This window comes from Neolamprologus brichardi, chromosome 3 (genome assembly GCF_056152115.1).
Source record: "Neolamprologus brichardi isolate AB-2024 chromosome 3, ASM5615211v1, whole genome shotgun sequence".
In the NCBI taxonomy this organism is placed as follows: Eukaryota; Metazoa; Chordata; class Actinopteri; order Cichliformes; family Cichlidae; genus Neolamprologus; species Neolamprologus brichardi.
In genome coordinates this window covers 25,541,633-25,554,241 of record NC_142106.1, presented here as the reverse complement: position 1 = coordinate 25,554,241, position 12,609 = coordinate 25,541,633, and the positions used below count along the sequence as shown (strand labels likewise).

Below are 12,609 nucleotides of genomic sequence, written 5' to 3'. Positions count from 1 at the left end.
GTTGTTTAAAAGCAGCAGAGATGAAAAACTTTCCACACTTAGAGCCACTTAAGCATGAAGTCACACCTAGAATTTTGGATTGTGTGGACTGAGCTATAGTGGAAAAGTTTACTCTGTCAAAATCACAGGCAAAGTACAGAGTCAATGAGGTAGACTGAGTCATATTTCTTGTATTTTATATGGATATAAGTCATATGGCTTCACATATCTATATTAAATATCCATATAGATGATAATAAAGACAACCGTGATGACGATAATAGTGTTGGGAGTGATGGTGGTGTTGATAGTGATGCTTTAATTTATGAAAACGTTGAACTATAGAGAAGTTTACAGTTGCAGATATTAAAAAGTATCAAATTAAGTTTAATAAATGTGATTTTAAGACAAATCTGAACTGGCAATTCATAAGGAACCCATCTCTAATTTCCTTTTTTTGTGTGTTGTTCAAACTCTGGACGGGACGTTAAAATTCATACTTTTCAAAAGTACATAAACTTACATATGATGCAGAATTCTTTAGTCTCCCGGGTTTAATTTTTGGTATCCATATGTATTGTTGGGCCCTTTATAAATTTACCCCCTCGTGGAAAAGAGATTTATAAATCTTTATTTACTGATGATGGACAACCTCTGCTGTGAAATAAGTGTATTTTTTTCTGAAATATCATGTTTTAAGATCATTTTCAGTTAATGCTAAAATGAAAATGAACTAATTTACGCCATTTTTTTAAAGTTAATAAAATGGAAAATACCCAGATTTCTTGTATATTTTAAATTTAAAAGGGCAATTACAGATTAAAGTTCAAGTAAATTAACTAAATAACAGATATTGCTTGAATACAAAACATGCTTGTGTGTTTTATTATTGACAGCATTGATCTTCCATAAATATCAAGAGTTTATTTTGTTATAAAAGGACTTCCTTCCTGTCATCAAATGGCAGCATTTGTCTCAGCTCATAGCATTGAATGCCTGCCTTGTTGGGTCATTTCCTGTTTTAGTTCAGAACACCATGTCTCAGAGAGAAAGGAGACTCATATTTCATATATTTGGTTTCAGGAAACACTGAACTATGTCGTCATTCTCAACTGGATTGACCCCAGGATAGGAAAAAGAAACAAAACGATGTCTTTTGAGTAACATTTTATTCCCCAGTAAGTAAAAAACAAAACAAAACATGTAACACAGTTGAGAGATGAAATAAGAGATGTTGAGTCATGTAAAACAAACTGGATAAATCTGATACGTCTTCGCTGTTTTTGGTATATTTAATTCACTTTGTTTGCGATGTATTCATTGGCTTTTAACTGGAAAGAAATAAGACATAAATGTGTCAGAAAGTTCTGCTGCCTTTCATGACAAACATGCAAAGTTTCTGATACAACACAAGCTGTTTGTTTGGCCGTATCTGTCATTTCAGCTTTGGGCAGCGTCTTTGCTGTACTCGAGTCTGGAAAGAGGTCGTGTTGACCACATGTCCCTTCCAGAAGAGCTCGTCTGCCAGAAAGGCTTTGGTTTCATCCATCTGATCAGGACTCCTCGTGCTCTTCGAGAAGCTTTGATCACCACACACACCATGTCTTTTCATGCCAGTAATGGCTCCATATCTCCAAACATAAAACTCTTCTTGTGATTTTTTTTTCCCTTTGGCGTTTTAGCTCTTATTTCCGCCACGTGCCCGGCTGCAGGTTGTCATTTTTCAGCCCGTACTGCACTCAGATGGTCGTGGCTGACTTGACTTTGGAGGAGAGGACCTGCCTGAACCTCCTCTTCAGCTCCTGCATGTTGGGAGATTTGGGTCTGGCCAGGTGGAGTCCTCCTCTTCTCTTCTCCCCATTCCCTCCTCCCAGTGCCCGGATCACCTGCGGGACAGAAGACAGAGAGACTTGCCAAAATGTAATCACATATGAGAACAACTCAGTTTTGCTGCAATTTAAAACTGATGCCTGCTAAACTAATTCAAGTCAGTACTGGAAGAAAATTAAGTTTGAATGAATGTCTGAAATCAAATCTGGTTTATATTCCACTGAAGGAATGCTCAGATGTAGTCCATATATGATATTCTATGTTGGGAGGATTCAAACAAAGGCTTAGACTATGTTAAAATATGACAGAAGTTCAAACAGGTGTCCTGTTTTAAGGTGACATTTAAGGGTTTATAACAATAAAATTGTTGTAAATATATGCAGTTAACAGGAAACAAAAAAAGGAATAAAGTTAAGTCTAAAAGTCTTTATTACTAATGCTTATCGGGGAAACACAAAGATATTAGGCGCTACAGAAAAGGTTTAGACTCTGTCAGCACACTTTCAGGAAAAGTGACACTTTTGTGGAGAACTGATTGGTCAGAAGGTTATATTTGCAGTTACCACAACGATATATTCCAGCAAAAGGTCGGGTAAGCCTGAAGTTACCTGGCTGAATTAATGACGTTCCTCCACAGTAAGTGTAGAGGAGCACGTTCACCATATAAGCTTGATACAATGTTAGTATTGTGTTTACTGCTTATTTTCACTCCCTTCAAAGGGCTATTGCTGCTCAAAACACTGAAATATTTTCATGCATTCCTCATGTGACAATTAGCAGCACCCATACAGATCTCATATCCTGCACTCTGACAACCACTCTCCCAGACTCCATCGAAATTAAGTGAGTGTGACTTATATCACCACTACCACTTCCTGCCTTGTCATGTGAAATCTCTCAAGCGCTGTCTGTATTAGGAAAAAAAACCTTATCCAAAAAAAAATACACCATTAAAACCAAACTTTAAACTTAATGAAAGCTGGAATTAAAAACCAAAACAATGACTTGAAAGACTCAAAAAGCTACAGAGAACCACAGATTTACACAATGATTCAACAAGCCAGCGTTTGGGAATCTACTCTCTGCAGCGCCACAAAAGGAAGCAGAAAGTCTAAACATACCCAAAATGAAACAAACCACTTGGGCAAAAATTACTCCACTAGAAAAAACAAATATACAAACCAGTCTATTATGGGCTTTTTGTGATCCTTTCTGGACCAACACGTGGTTTTCCTGTGTTTTCTGTATTTATGGGCATCAAGGGGAAATGAAATCCATTTTCACAGAAAGCAGAAAGTCCCACATAGTTGGTTGGACTCAGAATACACTGATAGCCAAGTCAAATTCTAGCATTTTGGACTAACAAATATCAGCAAAAACAAAGTCCCACCTCCTGACAGAGATGTAGGAAGGCAGCATGGACCCCTTCGTGGTTTTCTCTCGCTGAGACCTCAAAGTAAACTCCTCCTGTGAGCAGAAGTAACATTCAGATTAGGGCCACTCTTATCTTTAGCACAGAAATGTAATTGATTAGATATCATGCAGTATATAGTTAAGATATATCACATACTGTATATACAGGATGGGCAACACTCACAGGTCTGAGAAGTTAAATCAATAAAGGGGTCAAGATTTTTATTCATGGTCATATTTTTATGACCATGAAATTATTTACATAAAACAAAACCTGTACTTAACAAGGTAAAGAAGAGATTGGCTAAAAATAACTATAAAAAACTCTGAACTTAAACACTGAGACAGATATCGCTGTTTGTTTCTTAGCTTTTATTTACATTTATTTGACAGCATTTTGAGCCATTAGTTGTTATATTTCAGCTGTAGCTGCTACTTGTTTTATAGAGTTTAATTAGTCCACTTTCTTTTGCCTCGTCCTGTTCATTCTTGTTTCTGTGCTCCCTTGCTTCACGATAGGTATTCACATCATGTTTTACTTTGTTAGTTATTTGTCTCCTGTGTCTTATGCTTGACTTACAGTACCCTACTCTCCTGTCTCATTGTCACTGATCGTCTTCACCTGTGTTTTGCTCCACCAGTTCCTTCCACTTGTCTGATTTCCTCATGTGTATAAACAGTACAGTCCTTCCCCTTAGTTTCTGACTTAGTGTCAGTTTACCCTCGCTGTGCGTTTATATGCAGCCTTAGTGTGCCTTTATTTGCGACTCTTATACCACATTACATGAAAAAATAATTTTACTCATTAGTCTCCTTCTGTTTCCTTCGTATTCTCATGTGTATAAATAGTCCACTCCTTCCCCTCAGTTTTTGTATTTTTGTCATCTCTGCTCTCTCTGTTTCTTCATGAACCTGGGGTGCACTTCTTTGCATTTTGGAGTCTTATCAGCCTTAATAAATGGCTTGTATTTTGTTTATCCACTCTCTAAATTTCATGGGTTATTTGAAAAAGAATATTTTATTTATGCTACCGTTGTCTACTTCCCAATTCAATCGCAGTAGTGATATGAAATTATGTTTTTTAATGATCTTAGTTGCACTTGCTAGACTCCACAGAGAGATAAACATATATCGTATTAACCTTTTTTTTAAATTTAAAACTACATGAAGATTTTCAGAGGATAGATGGTGATGTTACTCAATGTTACTCAATTGATGGTGATGTTACTCAATTCTCAACACCAGCTACCACTGTGTGGTAGCTGGTGTTGAGAATTGATAAGATTTAGTGATTCCAATTCAATTATCGATACTGCTGGGCTGTGGTTGGCATTCATTCAGCTTTAAAATAACTCTGGGTTTTTGGTTAGCTTAGCATTAGCAGGCTATCTGTGCAGATACTTGCAAAGAGCTAAAATTGTGCTGCTCCGGTCTGCATGCCAAAATATCATTGGGCAAGATATTAACCCCAGGCTGCTCTCTGATGCACTTGCGCATAGAAAAAGCATTCGTATGAATGAGTGAATAAAGCATGTTGTATAAAGTGTTCTGGTAGAGTAAAAGGAACCAGTCCATTTACCATTTAGTGGTAGGACATATTATGTGTTAAACATTTAGCCTTGTGATATATTTTATTGCTAGTAGAGGACATTTTTAACACATTAATGCCCACAAACTGGAGTAGTCAGGCTTCTTTTTTGAAGAAATATCTCTTTTGATTAGTGGGCAAAGGTTTGGTAGTACAGAAGTAGAAGAAACTCCCACCTAATGAAGCTGCTAACGTCTCGCCTTCATCTGCAGGCACTTGTCGGGCTCGGAGCAGGTCACTTTTGTTGCCAACCTGCAGCAGATTACAGATGACACAACAGATTAGATTATAGGATTGGGGTTAGTAGGTGTCTGGTATTGTCTGGTCTGTCTTGCACTAAAGATTGAATGAACAGAAACAGACATTTAAAATAAAATAACTGAAAGAAAATCACTTTTTTTTCCAGGTTGTTTCTAATGATCGCATAACTAACCAGTATAACCGGTATGTTTCCAGAGGGGTGTATACGTCTGACATGCTGGTACAGTGGCTGGATGGTTCTGTAGCTGTTGTGGTCTGTGATGGAGAAAACCAGCACATATCCATCTGCCCAGTAGATTGACCTGCAGGCCCAGTTATCATAGTGGAGGTTAGCATAGTGCACTGTGTTTAATTCAAATTCATATTCGTGTGTTTCCAGTCTTACCTGTTGATCTGCTCCTGACAGTACAGACCCTCGGCATCATCCTGTAAAACACACAGTAACATTCTGTAGTTCTACTAACAGGTACTAGAAAGGGGATCATATTCAAATCTAGAACTTAATTTGAAATTCTCCTTCACACAAAGTTCTGAATAATCAGGAACCATCGTATCTTGAAGAACTTGCAGTACCATGCAATCCTAGAGTAATAGAGAACTTCGCGCTCTCAGACTGCAGGCTTACTTCTCGTTGCTATAGAGTTTCTATAAGTAGAATGGGAGGCAGTGGCTTTGTCTTTCAGTCTCCCCTACTGTGTATTTAGTTTTGCTGCTATAGATCCAGATTTCCCATCATACACTGCTCCTTCAAGCCCATTTTTTCCATTTGTCATTGATGCATGCCCCAAGTTTTGTCTGTTTATGTTATCTCTCTTTTCTAATTTTATTCTTCTATACAGATACAGCCTCAAAAATATGTACTCACCCCCATTAATACTTGGTTAAAGGTCTCTAGCAAGTTGTATGTCAACCAGACACTTTTTGTCATCATTAACAAATTTGTGGCATAACTCTTTCTGGATTTCTGACCAATCTTCTTGGTAGAATTCATACAGTTCAGTTAAATTGGTTGGTTTGATGGCACAGACGCGGCTTTTAAGCATAATCCACAAAATTGGTTTAGATTGAGCTGTTGCAAGGCTGTTCCAGAAGTTTAATGCTAGCCTGCTTCATCCATCAAAACAAATTTTGATGTCTGTTTGGAATCATTGTTCTGCTCAGAGAATGAATTATATCCAAGTTTCAACCATCTAGTTGTTGATTTGTAATGAAGTTGAAGAACTTGGCGGTAGTCCTCCTCCGTTGTTATTTAATTTACTTTGTACAATGTCTCAGTACCATTGGTATTTGGGCAGCTGCAAATTTGTCCATGGCGATGTATAACTGACTTGACTATGGAGAGTGATGTTTGTGTTCCAGCAGTTCCAGTTCATGGCAGCCTTCATGGTCCCTCGGTTTTTTCTGAACATCTGAACTAGTTTCCTGTCATTTGAGGATGGTTGTTTGGATCTTTTTCCAGACCCTGGCAAAGTGTTGACACATCCAAATAACTTGTACTTATGTACAGTTGTTTGAATTGATGATCCTGGAATCTACAGTTGTTTAGAAATGGCTCCAAGAGACCTTCCCAACCTGTGAAAATCTATAATTCTTCTTCTTAGATCTTCATTAAACTCTCCCATTGCTCTGACTGTTGCTCAGTCCAATGAGTGCTGTCAAACAAATCCTTTTTATGCTGACAAAAGGAAACAACTAGTTGTAGTCAATCATCACTAACAAGTTAAAAGGCCTTTGTCTTGTGAAGTTAGTCACATGAATGTTTGTATATATTTGAGAATGTGTGGTGCAGAGAAAGTCTACAATAAATTCAGATTTGTACACCTAGTTCTTGTTGTTTAAAGTCATTAACAGACCAAAGTTACAGTGACATTCTTGCGTATGCTCATGGTGACTGGATTTCTGAACACAACTGTACGTGCTGCAGAATTTCATGCAACACATCAGACCAAAAACAAAAAAAATCATGCCCAACACAAACAAATATAACTATTTCACACCTGTGATGTTATGATTGTTTAAAACCCATCCACAGTGATTTTCCTGTTCAAAGTGGCCAAGCACATAGTAATTGTACTAGAACGTTCATTTCCATGACTGATGCCTCCTTGTGGACACGTGCCAGCTGTTTCTGACTTTGAACTCAATCCATCAGACCACCCAATTTATTTTCTTATCTGAACTCTACCTACAAATTTACCAAGCAAAGTGTGTTTCCATTATTTGCTTTTTAAACACCACATTTTAGAAAACACCCAATTAAAGGTTACGATAAAGCCCTTAACTGCTTGACCTCGACACACACATTCAACACTCATGCTTCTCTCACACGTCAGTTATTTCTGTCTAATCTCTGAGAGGTGGTCCAGCCTGCCAGGAGAGACCTCCTTGCCCTCTGTTATCTCCCCTCGTGTAGGAAATGAGCAGCTCTGAAGCTTGGTTTTGTAAACAGGCTGTTGAGCAGGATAAGCTGTGTGGCACGTTGCACTCATTAAACTCATCATGTGTGAGGAGATTGAATTTGAAGTACTTCCTCATAGTTCAATACTTTCCTAAAATGGCTTTGAGATAACTTCTTTTTTTTTTTAAATGGGAATATTTGGGGACTTTGGGGAGTACGAATTTTACTAAATTAGGCAATGATGCAAGAAAGAGATATCCCTTTGGAACTTTTTAACCCCACAAATCAAAGCTAGCACAGTATCAGATTTTCACTTCCAAATTTTCACAGTCAAGGAAGTTCACAACGGCATATTATTGTTATATCTACAGGATATTTTTTAAAAAATTAAGGAAAAGAATGTCAGTTGTGTTATTGGCAAATGAATCTATAACTATGTGCACAGAGGCGGGTAACTCTAATCATAATGGTACAAAAGCTTAGAAATAAAACAACACACTTTTAGGATATAATTGCTTGTGCATCATCATCATCAGCTTTTTTCTGATTTGTTCCCCTTTATAAATAAAACACTTGAAGAGAAGGTAGGCGAGGCTTTTGTACCTGAGATAGCCAAACAGTGGCCTCAGTAGCACGTGGAAGAACGATACACAGCCACAACAGCCTCCCACCTCATAATCATGATAAGTGACAATAATTACGAACTAATCAATAACAGGTCTCAGTTAAAGCCAGTGCCTTAATTTCCTGACGGTGGCATACTTACATTTCTGACCCCATCAAGCTAACTCTAACTGATCTATGATCATTTATATACTCAGTGCTTCCTTGTGGTGTGGTTAAAGGACATTTTGATACAACATCTGAACAAAGATGTTTGCAGCAGTTTCCCAAAATATTATTTTTTTTCAATTTTAACATCTAGAAATAGTTTGAATAACTTTCTAAATCAAGTTTGAAACCTGTCATATCAGCCGTCTGTATGTTTCAGTTATATTTTGGTGCTTTCATGCAGTTAGCATAATGCAAGCTAATCTCCAGGATGAGACATGGCTACGGACCCCTGTTTACCTGGAGAGCGACACAGGGTGTATCCTGGATCTGAAGCGACACTTCCTCACCCTCCAGCATGACCTTTCGGGAGTAGAGTGCCCCTGCAGACAGAGAGATTGAGGCGGATTGATGAACGGATCGACTTTTTTTTTTATAACAGTGAACTTTTATAGAGGGAACTCAGTCAGTGAGTACAGTCAGATGTGCAGAAACTCACCTGTGTTTGCTTCATAATCACCAATGAACCTCTTGGTCAGAAACCTAACAATCAAAGCTAAAAAGAAACAAAAAGAAAAATTAGAGATGCAAAAGAAGAATAAAAAGTAACAAGAAGAATGAGCACAGAGTTTGTAGGGCAGAATCCAAACCTCTATTACAGAAAAATCAAATGCAGTAACCTTCTGATCTATTTAACACTTTCCCCGAGCACTGCTACATAAGTTTGATTTTCAAGACTTTAGTATCTAAACAAAAGAGTCCAAAAGTCTGAGGGGAGAAATGATTCACCAATACTCAGAATTTGAATCATCTTCTATTGGTAAATGATTGCCTCATCCACCTCTGGGTGTTTGGATTCTGAACACTGTTTTTCTAACTTTCACTGTCTTTTGGGAGTGGGAGTTTGGCTTAATATATCTATTTGGATACCACCCCATTCACTCCATGAAAGGAGAGGTTTATCTTTCTGTAGGCTACCAACAGATGACACCATGAATGATACACATAAAAAGGTCACTGGAGTGATTCAGTGACTGGATTTAAAACAATAAAGGACTCACAAGAGATATAAGCAACATAATAATGGTCCACATGCCTCAAGAAATAACTTGTAGCTTCATATTAACAACTATTGTTCTTATTTCAGAGAAAGGCATGAAATTAAAGGACCAATACTAATCAAAAGGTTCAAACTGAAAGAAAGCTTTATTAGTTTGTGTGTGCATTGATTCTTTGCTCTGAGAAACTGAAAAAAGAAAAAGAAAAAAAAAGCGCAGAGGTCCATCTCAGAGTCCAACATTTATGCCAACTGAGGCATGTAAAGTATTGACAGTACAATTAGAAAAAGACTGAACGAGTACGGACGGTTTGGAAGGGTTAAAGGGAGAAAGTGTCTTCTCTCTAAAAAGAACGTGGCAGCACGGCGTTGGCTTGCAAAGTTGCTTCTGAAAACCAAAAACAAAGTCCTTTGGACAGGCGAGATCAAAGTTTAGGTGTTTGACCATAATGCACAGAACCACGTTAGGAGAAAGCCAAACACAGCATATCAGCACAAACATCCCATTACAGCTGTCAAGTGCGATGATTTGCACTTGTTTTGCAGCCACAGGATCACTGAGTAAATAATGACTCCTCTGTATACCAAAGGGTCGAATGTGAGGACATCTGGCTTGGGCCAAATTAGGTCACGCAACAGGACCTAAACACAGCAGCAAATCTACAACAGAATGGCTGAAAAAGAAAAGAAAGCAAAGTCCAGACCTCAACCTGGCAGAAATGCTGTGATGAGACCTTAAGAGAGCTGTGCATGAAGGAATCCTTGCAGAGAAGAGTCAGTCACAATTCTTCCAGTTGGAGAAATAAAGTCAACAAACAATAACTTTGTGTTATTGCTGCTAAATGCTACAAGCTATTAAATCATGCAGTCTACTTTTTTTTTTTTCCACAGGCATGCATAAACTCCTATGAAACTCTGTTTTTCACACGACTGCATTTGTGTTAATGCATATGTGTGAGTTTGTTCTTCTACACCCAGTGCTGCCCTAACCATGTAAAAACTTCTTCGACTTCTAGAGCATCCATGTGCTGTCTGATAAAAGGTTAAATGAATAGGCTGCAGTATAAACTTTAACTACATTTTGATAGTTTAAAAAACAACACTGAAAGTATTTCTTATCAGCTAACAGCTTCAACATGTCATTTAATCATTGACCAGTTAAACAAGACTCCTCTAAAATACTGGACATGTGGTAGCACAGCATGAGCCATTGGAGCACCAACAAATCCTGGTTCCTATATTTCCCATAATGCAACCAGGTTGCGTCTTACATTACGCCTTTTGTGTCAAGTAAAATGTTTTTGTCTTTTAACACCACAACTGTGGTTCATGAAACTCAAGTTAAGGCTCCCTTGGGGATATCACAGCAGCATCATTAGGGTGCATCATGTGGGCCACAGCTACTTTGAATGTTTACTACTAACTGATGAACTGATCATTTCTGTGGGAATCTTTTAGCTCTTCCTTCGCTTTCCGCAGCCTTCTCGCTCTCATGTTCCAATCTGAGCTTTATTATAACTGTAGCTCAGTCTCTTACCTCCAGTGAGATAAATGAGCCTCTTGTACTAAAGCTTACTCTCTGCTGCTCCCCTGGCTGATCTGTTTAGTCTGTTACTGACAGCCAGTGCTGCGCTTTCTGACTGCAGGACATCAAATGTATTCTGAGAAGCCGCCGTATGCTTAAAGATTCCTGAAATCTAAAATAAAACAATCGAACAGAAGCTGCCATTTATAGTATTTCCTTTCCTCATGTTGGATACTTTTATTCTGAAGGGTCCCACTCAGGTAGTTACATTATAGCAATAAGTAGCTACATTTACTTTGAAGACTATACTCAGTGCCAATATTAAGCTGTTTTGTTGGGTTACTTTGAGTGGATAAGATATCCAAATTACTCCCCATTTTTGACTTTTCAAAATAAGGGTTTGAATGCACAACCAAGCACTACTTCCTAAAATATATTTTAATTTCTTTTAAACTAATCTTATTATAAATAGATAAACATAGCTTCATTAACTGATGCAAATGAATACATACATTGATAGTGGTATATATGCTTTCTATGTTTATTTTGATTTTGCTCTCTGTTAATGCCATCAACATGCCAGGTAATGCAAATGAATATTAGAGTGTGCCTAAATCTGGCACACACAGATGTCTCCATATAATGGGTCCTTATGTTAATTAGTATCTCATGCACTTTTAACATAAAAATACATTTGCCTAGCATGCACTAAAATATTTGCTGCTCATCAGTTGTTTTTGTCTAAAATGCTTGAGTAAAGTTATCAGTGCGTGGCTTTTAATTGTCAATAAATACTTTTTGATTCGTAAAGTTTCTGTGAAATTATTTAGATACTTCAACTACAACTTGATATACTCATTAAGAGCCGTTAAAGTGGACGGAAATGAGTTAAATTGATCATGTAGACAATGGGATTTGTCGCCCCCTGGCGATCATTACCGGTATGCATTTTCGGCAGGCATTTGCAAATATTTCTACCTTAATTAATCAGGATATTTTAATTAGAACGGACCATGCAGGATTGTTCATAGTCGTCATGTTAAAATCCAAGAAATCCAAGCCACAGTTTTCCCAGAGTAGTTCCCCACAAAGCGTCAAATCAGCTTTAGTTCCCGTGCAAAACTTCCCGCATTCATTTGAATCCTAATTTCACAATTCAACCTGTATAATCCCCCCTCCATTCCCCCCCGTACCGGTTTTCCCGACGTTGCTCGCTCCCAGCACCACAATCTTCACCGTCTTGTTGGGCACGCAGTCCAGCAGGGGGTACTCCGGTATGGGGACCAGCAGAAAGTTGCCAGACCCGCTGCTGTTCATGGTTCCCGGTGCAGGGTCGCCAGTCAGCCGCATTTAGCTCCCCTCTGCCCTCAGCTCAGCTCTGCTCTCACTAGAAAAATAAAAAACAAATCCCTGGACCCAGAGAGGGGAAAAATTACTCCAGCGCGCACATAATATCTCTGTAGAGAGGACACCGGACCTCCTGAGGTAGCCTGTGGATTATTCACGCTTCTAGCAGCTTTAAACGTGTTGTGAAATTACCATAGAAAAACTATTTTATCCGGTAAAAAAAATCCAAATTATCTTCCAAGTATCCCAGTTCCAGTTCAAAGTTTTCCTTCACTGAGTGAAAAGCTTCGTGGATCCTTTTCACTCACTTCACAAACAGGCATCCCTGCCCTCTTTTGACGCCTGAAACAAATAAAAAAGAGAAAAGGATTCCGATCCGCAGCGATTCCAGATGCCTCTGACTGAGAGCAGAAAGGGGCAGAGAGGGAGGGATGTAGACT

The 12,609-nt window shown here is 38.3% G+C and overlaps 1 protein-coding gene across 1 annotated transcript; it reads right to left on the bottom strand.

Annotated features, from left to right (window-relative positions):
* Positions 1–1,131: 1,131 nt before the first annotated feature.
* On the bottom strand, positions 1,132–12,609 carry rasl11a (RAS-like, family 11, member A). Its single transcript, XM_035914881.2, has 9 exons — positions 12,362–12,609; positions 12,016–12,232; positions 8,740–8,796; positions 8,541–8,623; positions 5,457–5,497; positions 5,244–5,373; positions 4,987–5,062; positions 3,200–3,276; positions 1,132–1,865 (listed from the first exon to the last, which is right to left on the bottom strand). The coding sequence occupies exons 2-9, from the start codon at positions 12,170–12,172 to the stop codon at positions 1,719–1,721; spliced, it is 768 nt and encodes a 255-aa protein (XP_035770774.1). The 5' UTR covers positions 12,173–12,232; positions 12,362–12,609; the 3' UTR covers positions 1,132–1,718.

Bases quoted from the DNA above. Each gene is read 5' to 3' on its own strand.
- rasl11a (XM_035914881.2), bottom strand. From the start codon at position 12,172: ATGCGGCTGACTGGCGACCCTGCACCGGGAACCATGAACAGCAGCGGG. The intron at 8,797-12,015 runs GTACGGGGGGGA...GTTTCTTTTTAG, and splicing joins GAGCAACGTCGGGAAAACCG to CTTTGATTGTTAGGTTTCTG. The intron at 5,374-5,456 runs GTAAGACTGGAA...CTGGGCCTGCAG, and splicing joins TGTCAGGAGCAGATCAACAG to GTCAATCTACTGGGCAGATG.